The sequence below is a fragment of the Megalobrama amblycephala genome, linkage group LG2 (genome assembly GCF_018812025.1).
Source record: "Megalobrama amblycephala isolate DHTTF-2021 linkage group LG2, ASM1881202v1, whole genome shotgun sequence".
Classification (NCBI taxonomy): Eukaryota; Metazoa; Chordata; class Actinopteri; order Cypriniformes; family Xenocyprididae; genus Megalobrama; species Megalobrama amblycephala.
Genome location: NC_063045.1, coordinates 3,198,021 through 3,212,323, shown reverse-complemented (window position 1 = coordinate 3,212,323; position 14,303 = coordinate 3,198,021). Strand labels below are relative to the sequence as shown.

Sequence of the window (14,303 nt, the reverse complement as noted above, 5' to 3'; positions counted from 1 at the left end):
CAGGCTTATACTGGATAAAGATGTTTCAACATCCCTTTGTAGAGGACACTGAGGCAGATTTCATTTGTATGCCCTGTCAGGTGTAAGGTCTTGGCATCAGGGGCATTGGAACAATGTGAAAAGTGGGAGGAAGACAATTATAAATCTCATCAGCCTCTCTTCAGAAGCACGACATGGTTTCAAATGCCTTGTTAACATTCACATGAGACACTATTTGAAAGCATAAACACTAAATAAGTTGAATGATTATGTCTTAAAGCTTTATGAATATAAAAATACATATCTTGCAGAAGACTCACTTTTCTTCACAGCTGTTGATCACATTTTCGTGTCCTCGAGAAGTTTGTTGAGCGCACAAACTCTGTGCCAGATGCGCCTCAGATAATGAATATTAATCGCATTCTGTGATGGTTGGCCGAGGTTTCTGCTTGATCATAAAGTTGACGTTTTACATCTAGCCAAAAAAAAAAAAACCTCTTTAAAATATCAGTGCAATGCCCCAAAATGTGGGAGGGCGACCAGTCTCTGAAAGTTCAAGTGGTTGCGATTAAATGCCAACGTACAAATGTCAAAAATATCCTGAGAGTGAATTCTAAAAGGGGGAAACGGTTTTCTGGGATTGCAAGCACCTTGAAAATGACAACGAATTTAAGGATTTCAATCCTTTTCTAGAAATCCCAAATTCCCTAATATCTACAGGTTTTCCATCACTGTGGAAACCTTGAAAAACAGGAAATGTTAGGAAGAACTGGGGTGAAATCAAGCCAAATTAAGCACTTAATGAATCAAAGCATGCCCACTTGGGTCGACATACCCTAGTCAACATGGATAAGCACATATTAGCGCCTCTGCCCTGCTGACCACAATATGAACCATCTTTAAACAACACATAATGAAGCTCATCAGAAAATACCTCTGAAACCGTTGAGGTGCGCTTGGCTTTTCCTTTCCCATTTAGTTCAGCAAAACTGAGGCAAATCAGTTTGGGAAATTAATTATAGCTTGTCAAGAAATTAAACTGGTTCCAAAGCTTTAACGACCTTTGACTGCTTTCCATTTCTCCCCAACCGCCCCCACCTCTCAGTGTCAGACGTAAATATTCATGCCCCACGGAAATATAAAAAAAACAACCTTTTGATCTCTCTGAGGGGCCTTCACCGCACAACCTGCTGTAACTAGCATCTCATCTACATAATTACTGTAAAAACAGAGCTGATGTTTGCAGAGTGTGAAGGGAGGCGGCGCTTTTCATGACACCGTCGAGTATTAGGCCTGTAATCATTTCGTTGATGAGGGAAGACACTAATTACCTTCCCTCTGAAGTTTGATATTAGATTAAGTTACTTCTTCCGAAGTTACGTCACCAACAAGCACGAGAGCCGTGTATCGGGAACCGAGTGTATTTAGGCCTGTTTGTTTACCAAAATGTGTGGGGGGAACAAATTAGCATCGCTAATGTAATATTCGCACTACAAAAAAGAAACAACTGCATGCATACTGAGCACATCACAGCGAAACAATGGGGTTTCGGAATCGCACACAGAGTCGTCAAATCCAAAACGTTCATTTGAAAACAAAGGAAATCAAGTTCGAACGAAACAGATGTTCAAAACAGGTAATCAGGGGCTTGATTTAACTTTGGCATTCAAAACACTAATGAATCATTCAAAAGACAGATTCTCTGTAGGGCACAAGCAACTTGTCGAAGTCGTGATCTCGAGATTGGGAGTTAAACAAAAGATGTAGTAAACAACACAAGCTCGCTGTCGTCAATTGCTTTCAATTAGCATGACATACTGAATGCAGGTTCTTTGCCAAACCTTTTTATTTCTGCACACACTGGTTATATCAGAACTTGAATTCATGGGACTTGATATCCTGCATAAAATACCTTCTGAAGAACAGTCTAAACCAGCCTTAGGTAGTCATCTATGGCGATGTTTACACCTGGTATTAAGATGCATTTTGGTCGATTGGATCACAAGTAGATGAGGGAGACACATCCTCGTTTACACCTGGTCTCTTTTGTCCACTTTCAACCACTTCTGTCCTGATTACTTCAAGGGGAGGGGCTATGGGTGGGTAAATGTATGTTTTTTTTTTTTTCTGGATCTTTCCTATTTAATGGACAAAATAAATTTACATATAAAGACAAGGGCCTGGAGATGACCCCAAAAACCCAAACAAATAAAGAACATACGGAGAGCTTTCGTTTCTGCTTTGACAGCCGCAAGACCGACCGAACGCTGTGAGTGTTAGAAATCAGGAATGGAGAGAACATTGTGCTTGGTACATTTTTCATCTTCAAACCAAACTTGGGTCTTCAGCCGACAGAGTTTAAATCCCATCTGACTAGAGCGCTTCCCATAATGTTTATGCATTAGGTCAGTAGGAGGAGAGTAGGCGGCCTTTAATGGCTGTTTGAACACATTTGACCACATGAGCGTTTACACTACCAAAGCAATACAGTCGATTGCATTTTTCGACTGTGTCTGGAAGTGCTCGAAAGTGGACAAGCTCAAAACATTTTAGACCCTGTTTACACCTGTATATTTAGTGTTGTCTATACTTGTGACCAAAATGAATCTTAAAGGGTTAGTTCACCCAAAAATGAAAATAATGTCATTAATTACTCACCCTCATGCCGATCCGATGGCTCAGTGAGGCCTGCATAGCCAGCAATGACATTTCCCCTCTCGAGATCCATTAATGTACTAAAAATATATATAAATCAGTTCATGCCGATTTCAAAACACTGCTTCAGGAAGCTTCGGAGTGTTATGAATCAGCGTGTCGAATCAGCTGTTTGGAGCACCAAAGTCATGTGATTTCAGCAGTTTGGCGGTTTGACACACGATCCGAATCATGATTCAATACACTGATTCATTTGTGCTCCGAAGCTTCCTGAAGCAGTGTTTTGAAATCGGCCATCACTATATAAGTTATTTTGGTTTTTTTGGTGCACCAAAAATATTCTCGTCACTTTATAATATTAATATTGAACCACTGTACTCACATGAACTGATTTAAATATGTTTTTAGTACATTAATGGATTCTTGAGAGAGGAAATGTCATTGCTAACCAAACTTGAGCCTGGTTCATACTACGATTTGGCCAACTTTGAAGCCAATATGAAGAGGTCTTTGATCAATTAGTGTGACCTTTCCAATGAATCTTATAACAAAGTTTTGTGTCGTGAAATTGTGTCATGGCCCTGCAGTGACCTAATAAAGAGCCAAAAGGAGCATAGCAAATAATATGTGTGAGAAACAGATCAATATTTAGCAACATTACATCCAGTTATTTATTTAGTGTTTGTCTTCATGTTTAAAGGGGCCATTCACAATGGACTCTTAATAAAACTTGAATGTCTTGACTGTCTACATTTTTTCTGAAATCTACGCAAAGAATTGCAAATAATGTATGAAGTTGGTGCTACGTGACTAGAGAAAATGGAGAAATAGGGCTGTGGCATTCCCTTTTGCCAAAAACGACACCTATAATGCACTTTTGATTTTGGCTCCACCCCTTTGTTCTCGCATGTGGGGAAAAAAGCTACAGCAGCAACTTCCATTTTTATTATTGATATTTTGCACCAGTTTCCCAGGAAGTGACGATTTTGTTCTATTGAACACATGGGATGGAAACTGTACTTTAACTGTACTGAAGTCCTCGCAGGTGCCATTATATGATGAACAGATTGAATTTAGGCTTTTATTCAAAAATAAACATTGATCAGCGAACATAAACAAGCTCAAACTGCTTGATGTGCGAGAACAAACCTCTTGCAGAAAATTAAACATGCTGCGTAACATGAGAATGAACCTCATTGGTTCTTGCTGAAGCTCAAACGTGCTCCATAACACAAAACAATGAACCTTATTGGTTCTGGTACACGTCAAGCAAACATGCTTGAGTTTCCATTTACCACAAATGATGTGTGAGTGGATGAATGTTTTATGTGAATGAAAGTCAAAATTAAATCATATAAAGCAATCGATTCTCTTCAGAAAATGTTGGACTAAACCGTCCAATTCATATGGATTAGTTTTACGATCTCGTAGCTGTCTATGGAGGGACAGAAAGCTCTCAGATTTCATCAAAAAGATCTTCATTTGAGTTCTGAAGATGAATGAAAGTATGGTTTTGGAACAACATGAGGATGAGTAATGACAGAATTCTCATTTTTGGGTGAACTATCCCTTTAAGTTCTCAACTTTGGATGGACACATAGCTATTGTAACAATATAAAGGTGGTTGAAAATCGGCAAATTTACAACAACCAAATTGCACAGGAAAAAACGCTTTAGACCAGCTAAGAACTGCAACCCTCATACTTACAACGATTAAACTGCCTGAGGTTACAGAGTTTCTGTCCTGATGGTTTCTCATCGGCGCTCATGCAGTGGATTACTGCCGCTGCACCTTCAGATTGATTTTGCCAGCAGGGATGTGTCTTGTTGGTGTAGCTGTCCTGATAGGATGTCAAGACTCAACGTGCAGAATGGTTACTGATGGGTGAAGGTCAAATCAGAAGGTCTATTTAGGCCTGCCAATGCTGTGATTACATCCTGATTACCATCCTTTAATTTTGTCACCTTGAACCTTTGACAGTACCACTCAGCCTTTAGACTCATCACTTGAACGTCTTCATCGTTCTTTCTACAAACATGTAATTTCATTTCTATTAAAAGGTTCTAATGAAGCGAGATCTGGTACTGTCGCCAACCCACATGCTTGTAATTGAGTGTCCTTCCTTCTACCCGTTAACCACATCTGAGTTTATGGAGTGTGGCACCTTACGAAGGGCTCGTGGCAGTGCGGGACTTAAAATAATTAACGGGACTTGGCTAATGAACAAGACGGCTAGTCACGCGCCCATTTCCATTTTTTCCCCTCCATTCAGTTGGAGCTCCATTTCCCTCTTGAGCGTGCCATTCATGGAAACGCATTTGCATATTAAAACCATTGACATACATACATAATTCCAAACGCAATTATCACATTCAGCGAAAGGCGTGGGAGAGCTGTCTTTCAAAAACAATAGCTTTTAAGGATTTGTAACGGCAGGGTTTAGAAGTGGACTATGGCCTGACTGTAATATCTCGTGATAAGCCTAGAGTGAATTACACACTGATCGTACTAGTGTGGAACAACAGGCAACAAGTACTACTTAAAATTGATAACCAATTAACGCTATTTGTAGATTGCAAGAATTGTTTTGCATTGCATATCACCAATAGGTAATTAGTTTCTATTGAAACATGTTACTGGGAGATAGAACTACAAATCACAGACGTAAACGTTGCAATTATGGGCTTATTATGGGAAGTATGTGAAGTGTCAGACATGCACTGAAAAACAACAGAAAAAGACCAAAAAAATTCTCCACTTTCAGACTTTTAGGTCTAACTCCTCCTTCCAAAACACAAAAGCCAATCCTGAACATGCAAAGATGATTGACAGGCAGACACCGCCTCCACAATTCTTGATTCTTGAATAAAACAGCACGGCCAGCACTCAGTGCTCTTTACAGAGCCGAAGGATGTCATGGAACGAGTGTGATTTCTCAGGACACCCTTTGATATCAGGTAATACTGATATTTTAAGTGCCAAAAAAGACAGATAAACACGTCCAACCTCTAGAGTGTTATCGATGGAGGCTAACAAAGCAAGACGAAGCAAATTTCCTCCTTTAAGAAGGTTTCAAAATAAGATTTTCTCCATCTTCTTAAAAGAACCGAGAGAACAGGCTGAGTGTCAAAACCCATCAGGGTCAATTCTGGACTTGGCACTGACCTCATGGGGCCTTTAAGAGCGCCGGTGAAAAAGATTAACAGGTTCTGTCAAGGCAGTGCGAGTCTTTTCATCGATTACGATTAGATCTCCCCAACGCCGAGGTCTGTGACAGCGAGGGAGAAGGAGCGCTCTTAAAAAACCATCTACCTCTGCCGTGGCAGGCTGCTCGGTTCATTTTATCCAAACAATTCGACTTTATCGAGATGGCTAGATCAAAGGCATGGATCCAATATCCGGCATGCAATAATTTTGGCAAACATTATGTTCAAAGGCAAGAGAGATTTGAGGCGGATAATCAGGAGAAATGACTCGGGGAACGAGCGACTGGGCTACTCATGTGAAAAGCATCCCAACATTTTGCCAGCGTGAGATGATTCGCAAGAATTTCAATATGCTGGAAAATGTGCAAGCGCAGAAACTAGTCGTCCAGAGAGGATAAAGATCGGACTTGTGGCCTTCGACTCATGGGATATTATTATTAGGTATCCTGTCAGGTGTGGAGGTCCTGTCAAGCGCCCACACTTCTGGTATCTCCAGGGTTATTTTTAGCGTGACTTCAGTGAACCTCACATCAGTAGGTTGTGAGTAGCAGGTGTCACATTCATTTGGCATGTACACTGCCCTCCACATGTTTGGAAACATCCCTGGCAAAGTGTGGTTTTGGACGATATCAGCATAAATCTTTATCATTTTTTGGTGCAAATACATTACAGTAACTTGACATTATCATTGAAGACCAGATTTTTTTTGATTACATAATAATGGCAATATATACATGTCAAAGTCAGACATGTCCCTTTGCCAGCTGTGATGCTGTTTACTGGTTTAAACTTGGTCCAGGTTTGTAGAAGATGTTTGGGTCAGCACACCTTAATAGCTTCAACAATTGATTGCCAATTAAGTTTAGAATACAATGAACCAATCAGAACCCAGTTTAGGTCAGATAGCTGCTAATGCTGGATATTTTGATGAATTGAAAATTTAAGTTTTTTAAACTGTATATGTAATAAAATATGTTTTCGTAGTTTGTGTTGTCCCTTATCAGTGCAAAATTATCACAAATTAAAAAGGATTCATGACAATATTGTCCAAAACCCCACTTTTATAGGGTGTTTCCAAACTTTTGGAGGGCAGTGTAGTTCCAAACTTGTATGACGTTCTTCTGCTGAACACAAAAGAAGACATTTTGTAGAACATTGGGAACCGAATGACTTTGGACCCCACTGGACGAAATAAACACAGAGACATTTTTCAAGACATCTTCTTTTGTGGTATATGATAAATTGCATGGGATGTTCCAATTTAAAATCTACTTTTAATAAAAGCATCAGCGAAATAAATAAATTATGTTCCAAACCTGTATGACGTTCTTCTGCAGAACACAAAAGAAGACATTTTGGAAACCGAACGACTTTAGACACCATTAACTTTCATTATATCCTCCTGGGACCCGGGAATAGACTTCTGTCCTCATCAGACATCATACATGTCACAGTTTTAAGTCTGGATGTCCTGTAAAGAGCACATTCAGGGCTTTGCAGAGATACCAAATTTTAACCTTTTCTAATTTTGAACTTCTTGTCTTTAAATATGACTGAAAATGAAAATTAGCACTGTTATGGAAAATTATAATATTTTGTAATTATCATTTAAATCGGACTAACTTTAAAATTGTTTGTTATAAATCAACATCTAGGAAAATGTTATGGGGTTTTAAATCAAAATATGACTTTCTGTTATGAAACAGGACATTGATTTCATACATGACTTCTGTAGAGGACTTAAAGGTGCCCTCGAATGAAAAATTGAATTTATCTTGGCATAGTTAAATAACAAGAGTTCAGTACATGTAAATGACATACAGTGAGTCTCAAACTCCATTGTTTACTCCTTCTTATATAAATCTCATTTGTTTAAAAGACCTCCGAAGAACAGGCGAATCTCAACATAACACCGACTGTTACGTAACAGTCGGGATCATTAATATGTATGACCCCAATATTTTCATATGCCAGCCCATGTTCAAAAGGCATTAGACAAGGGCAGCCAGTATTAATGTCTGGATCTGCACAGGTGAATCAACAGACTAGGTAAGCAAGCAAGGACAATAGCGAAAAATGGCAGATGGAGCAATAATAACTGATATTTTTAGTGATATTTGTAAATTGTCTTTCTAAATGTTTCGTTAGCATGTTGCTAATGTACTGTTAAATGTGGTTAAAGTTACCATCGTTTCTTACTGTATTCACGGAGACAAGACTGTCGTTATTTTCAATTTTTAAACACTTGCAGTCTGTATAATTCATAAACACAACTTCATTCTTTATAAATCTCTCCAACAGTGTGTAATGTTAGCTTTAGCCACGGAGCACTATCAAACGCATTCATAACCAAATGTAAACATCAAAATAAACACTGTACTTATGCGATTAGACATGCTGCATGATGAACACTTTGTAAAGATCCATTTTGAGGGTTTTATTAGCTGTGTGAACTTTGTTTATGCTGTTTAAGGCAAGCGCGAGCTCCGGGGGTGGAGAGCATGAGAGATTTAAAGGGGCCGCAGCCTGAATCGGCGCATATTTAATGATGCCCCAAAATAGGCAGTTAAAGAAATGAATTTAAAAAAATCTATGGGGTATTTTGAGCTGAAACTTCACAGACACATTCAGGGGACACCTTAGACTTATATTACATCTTTTAAAAAGATGTTCTACGGCACCTTTAAACAACGTAGTCCTGGTGTCCACTACAGAGGACATAGCATAACATGAATAAAATATAATTTTTCAAAAACGTTATTTTTTAATTTGTTTCTTATGCTCTAAACAATATAATGCCGAGAAAAATTCAAAAAACGTTTTTTTTTTTCTGGGTCTCAGGAGGATCTGGACAAAATAAACATTTCTCAAAATGTTGGGATGTTCCTATCTGGAAGCTGCTTTCGATAAAAGCGCCAGCTAAATAAATAATTGTAAATGTGTGAATGTTGTTGAAATCCAATCCAAGCCGCAGCAACTAAACACCACGCTCTCTTGACTCTGCCAGCATTTTTCACAGCATGATTATGTCGAGTTTTTATAACTTCCTGGTTATTTGAGATTCTTCTCTCCACCTACCAGTTTTGAACAATGAAAAAAGAGGCTGCTTTCCGCAAGCTGAAGGGTCTATTACTTCTAGGTTAATGACAGGCCGTGTACCTGATTGCCGGCAGGCCCCGTGCACCTGTTTCAATTGTGCCTCCTTCCTGTATATTTCCACAGAGAACGCCGTATGCCTCCTATTCTTTTCAAAGGGCTGATGAAACCACAGATCTGAACATTTGCTTGATTTCTCTACATCTAGCACCTACATCAGCGAGGCTTTTTTTTCGCATCTGGCTTTTCTGGGTACAAAAATGGTCATGTGTAATTTCCATCTGCTGATGGAACGCTGTGTTCTTTAAAAGCCAGAGGGAATAAAGGACAGCATGATACCCTTCCTGACTGTAATTCCCTCCATTCCAGAGTTCACTTTTTACACAAATGAGCATGTTTCCAGCGAGGCCGCTCAAAACAAAAAGCCCAGGAAACACAACAAAACCCTAGTGGGGCTTTAACACAAAGGACAATTAGCCCACAGAAAGAGCGTCTGCAGCCAAAAGCTGAAATACATTCCAGTCTGTGCCTTTAATGAGCAGACGGCTTGTACTGTCTGGGAAAAGACAACTTTAGTTGACCTCTCCCTGTCTGGTTTTGACTTTTTGTAACAATATCTGCTTTCTAGCTACTTACAACATCTAAATCAACACTTGGTTTACGAGACATGCAAGAAGCAATGGTGTTTCCCACCAAATTCATACACATGCCACATTAATAATTAAGAGTCTAGAGGAAGATAACGAATATTGACTTGCGTATGGGGCACTTGTGCAACAGGTGAGTTTAATACTCCGAGTATATTCTTGACTTTACGGTCTAATTTCTAACCCTAGACATGGACCTATTTATACAGACTAGATATGCATCAATAATGATTTTGAGCATTCTCATAAAACATTTCATAGGAGACAAATGGTGTGGCCATCTACTGCCCTCTAGTGTAAAACAACATATTATCACAGACATGAAACTATCAATCAGGCTCCTTCAACTCACAATTATGTGCAAGGGAAACAGACTTTATACACATGGTATGACACGGATGAGTTTAAATAAACCAGATAAAAAATGGTTTATGTGTCAAGGGCTTGGATGTTACTCAAGCACACATCAACCCACGCTTCAGAAAAGCCACTTCGAATACTGAATGATCATTTTTAAAGTTACATTAAAGATAACTAAACTAAGTTATTTGTCCAGGCTAATTATCATTGTGGTATTAGGGTCTTTTACATTAGGGACTTTAGTTTAGGGTCCAATTCTCACTATTAACTAGTTGCTTATTAGCATGCATATTACTAGGATATTGGCTGTTTATTAGTACTTATAAAGCACATATTAATGCCTTATTCTGCATGATCATATTCTACATACCTAAATCCTACCCTATACCTAAACTTAACAACTACATTACTTACTATTATTGAGTAATAATTATGGGTTTATTGAGGCAAAAGTCATAGTTAATAGTGTTAACTGGACTGTAAACTAAAGTGTTAGTTTTTGAAACAAATTAAATAATATATTTAATTTACTGTTCAAATGTTTGGGATGTAAGTCATTAATACTTTTATTCAGAAAGGACACATTAACAAAAGTGACAGTAAAGACATTAATAATGTTACAAAAGATTTCTATTTCGAATAAATATTATTCTTAACTTTTTATTCATCAAAAAATCCTAAGAAACAAATTGTGTCACAGTTTCTACAAAAACATTTTTAATAATAATCAGAAATGTGTCTTGAGCATCAAATCAGCATATTAGATTTCTTAAGGATCATGTGACACTGAAGACTGGAGTAATGATGCTGAAAATTCAGCTTTGATCACAGGAATAAAATATAGCTGCAAGCAGCAATTATTGGGGCCAAGCACAAAGAAGGCACAACAAGTCATCCCAGCATCAGACTTACTGCAACATTGAGCAATTAAAGACATATTTAGGCAAAATGACAGAAAAATCATAAATACCTTTAATAATAATGATTTAATGATTCATCACTTTCAACCAATAGGTGGCGCTGTGACCAAATTGTTGTGGTATGGTCAAAGTAAGGTGACAGTGACTCATGCAAAGTTTGGTGTCGATATGCCAAAGCATTTCAGAGATACAGATTCAAGAGTTCAAATTCGTTGCTCTGGTATACGAAAACGGTTTGACGTATCGACTTGAAATCCATAACTTTTTGTCAGCATGGTCTGAAGATGATACAGTTCGATTTTTGTGAAAATCGGAGCAACGGTCTAGGATGAGTTTGAAAAAGTAGGTTTTTAAAGAGAAACAATATGGCGGACAGGAAGTTCAGCCGACTATGGCAAATTTGATATCCGTGTTCTCAGCATGACCCAAGGAATCTACTGAGATTTTCATTACAATAGGTTAATATAGTCCAAAGTTATTAGTATTTTTGTAAATTTTGCTATAACTTTTGACCACAATGTGGCGCTATGCAGAAACTTTTGAGTACTGTCAGGGCATGGTGCCAAAGTCCCATACCGAGTTCCGTAACGATACGCTAATGTGTTCATAAAATACAAAATTCAAAATGGCTGACATGGGAACATTAGATATCATTCGACTCAGCATGATGCCCCGAATGTAAAGAGACCAAATTTAAGATTTTTGGACAAAGCCTTCAGAAGTTATAAGCAAAAATATATTTTCATATCTCCGCACCAGTAGGTGGCGCTGCGCCGAAACACTGCATGTTGCCTCAGGCCATGCTTGTGATGACATGTACCAAGTTTGGTCTGAATACGATAAAGCGTTGCGGAGATATATCCTTACGCAAAAGCTACGTAAAATTAGTTTGCGTGTTTTTCGAAAACAGTTTGAGAAATCGACTTGAATTCCTTAACTTTTTGTCGGCATGGTCTGAAGATGATCTGGTTAAATTTTCGTGAAAATCGCAGAAAAGGCCTAGGTTTAAAAAAGTAGGTTTTTCAGAAAATTCAAAATGACGCAAACGTGCAATCGATTCGACTAGTGCCAAGGAAGTTATTAGCATAAACGTGAGTGCAAATTTTGGACAGCTGGTGGTGCTAGAGGGATTGAGTTAGAGACTCCAAATTTGCTATGGACAAAGGTCAGACTGTCCTCTAACTGTGTGCCAAATTTCATAACTTTCCCCCAAGCGGTTCTATGGGCTACCATAGACTTCCAGAGCAGAAACGGAAGAATAATAATAAGAACGCCAACGATTACAATAGTTGCCTACACACCTTCGGTGCTTGGCCCCTAATTACATTTTACAATATATTCACATAGAAAACAGCTATTTTACATTGTATTAATATTCGTTGTTTTTTTTTACTGTATTTTTAAACAAAAAAAGTGTGCGCAAAAGAGACTTCTTTCAAAAACATTTAACTTTTGAATGGTAGCGCACACATCCAGACAGATTTTCCAATCTTACCTGCACTTTGTGATTTTTCCATGAGGAATTCCCTTATTTTCTCCACCCAGAGGTACAGGATACTCTCCCCAGTGTTCTCCCTGAACAAGAAAATCTCTCATAAACATGATGCACATTTCATAACACTGTGGATCCAGTCATAGATTACACTGACATTACACATACTCACACATACAGCTCCTCTAAACTGTTGGACAGAGTCATTCGGTCTCGTCCCCGGAGCCAGGCAGCGCTGTCAGGAGAAAACCAACACCAATCTGAGGATATTTAGCTAATATCTCTATGTGGCTCTAAACTGAGTGGAATTAAACATACTTGATTTGATATATTGGAGGTGCTGAGCTCGGATAATCCGGAGGAAGTATGATCTTCAAACAAACAGTGACAGTCATTAATATTCATGAGCGTGTTTAGCATATTCTAATAAGTTTAATTTATTAATCATATACCTGTAAACAGACCGTCCATTTGGGCTGATGGGTGTCATCTGATATTCTGATGCAGAAAACTCTCGAAGCTTCATCAATCACACACCATTCATCACCATAGATGGAGGAAAGAGCTTCAATCTCCTCTATCTGTGTCAGAGAAACATAAGCTCAGCTCATCACGTCATCATGACAGAGAAACACGTGTCATACCTGAGACTGCAGGTCAGCGTCATTCTCCTCTGATGAGTCCATCTAATTCAACACATCACTGCAGAAAACTTCCTGTTGAGCACAAATGTCACTCTTAAAGTCGGACTTAGTATGTATATATGCCTTATGAATATGTATAAAACTCATTCATATGTATATTAATATAACGTAACGATCGACTGAAACAGTGAGAAGTACATTTATATATATTTTAAAGTTACAGATAAAACGCACATGTGATCTTACTGTAGGAAAGTCTCAAAACAACACAAGTGAAAGCCATTCACAGTACTTCCGGGTTAGAGCATAGTGATCACGTGGGCACCTGAGATTTAAAAAAAAAAAAATAATAATAATTTGCATATGAACAATAACATTACAGGCCAACATAATTTAAATTATAAATCTTCACAGACTGAGAAATAACAAATTGTAATACATAATATCACAACAAAACCAAATAAAAACATAAAAGAAAATTAAATTAACTACAAAAAAACACTGTGGGGATTAATTCAAATTGGTAATAAGGTCATATTGATTAAACAAATCAAGTAATTTGGCTTTATATGTTCTCATAATTTTTAAGGCATCAGTATATAGGGTTAGCTTTTTTCTAAATATATTAAACTGGGGTGCAGTTTGGCACCTGAGATTGCATTTTTGTCATTTTTAAAAAAAAAAATTTATTGTACATATGTATTTGGAAATGAAAAGTGCAGAATAAAAGTATATATATATATATATATATATATATATATATATATATATATATATATATATATATATATATATATATATATACTATCATAACGAATTAAATACATATTAATGTATTTGTTTTTTAATGTTTTAAATATTAATATTAATGTACATTAAATTAATGTATTAAATATAATATGCTATAGTACATTACTGACGTATTCTAAAAAAATTGATCATTAATATTATATAATAAAATATTGCATATAATAAAACATTAATATGATATAATAAAAGGTCCATATTATATGGAATAAATATTATATTAATAATATTTATTTAAAAAGCTCTTATATTACTAATATAAATGTTTAAACTCCATTCAATTTAAATATTGAATAGTATTATATTACCGAAGTGTAAATAAATAAATACTTTATATATTTGGTCATTAATTTAATAGAATATTATATATATTTAGAATGAATATTTATTTTTATTACATATTTAAATGTAAAATATTATTACAATATCTATCTATCTATCTATCTATCTATCTATCTATCTATCTATCTATCTATCTATCTATCTAAGATGGATC

General features: G+C 37.0%; 1 protein-coding gene across 3 annotated transcripts in view; it reads right to left on the bottom strand.

Moving 5' to 3' along the window:
• The window catches only part of impact (impact RWD domain protein), a 42,622-nt gene extending 29,288 nt beyond the window's left edge, over positions 1-13,334 (bottom strand). The window contains exons 1-6 of one of the 3 annotated variants that reach the window (XM_048182104.1): positions 13,235-13,334; positions 13,001-13,072; positions 12,809-12,937; positions 12,675-12,727; positions 12,529-12,591; positions 12,360-12,439 (exon numbers count right to left, since the gene is read on the bottom strand). In XM_048182104.1, coding sequence (XP_048038061.1) covers positions 12,360-12,439; positions 12,529-12,591; positions 12,675-12,727; positions 12,809-12,937; positions 13,001-13,042 — 367 coding nt within the window. In that variant the 5' untranslated portion in view covers positions 13,043-13,072; positions 13,235-13,334. The remainder of the gene's footprint in view (positions 1-12,359; positions 12,440-12,528; positions 12,592-12,674; positions 12,728-12,808; positions 12,938-13,000; positions 13,073-13,234) is intronic. The other 2 variants (XM_048182105.1, XM_048182106.1) reach the window with 2 other exon arrangements.
• Between the last annotated feature and the right edge of the window lie 969 nt (positions 13,335-14,303).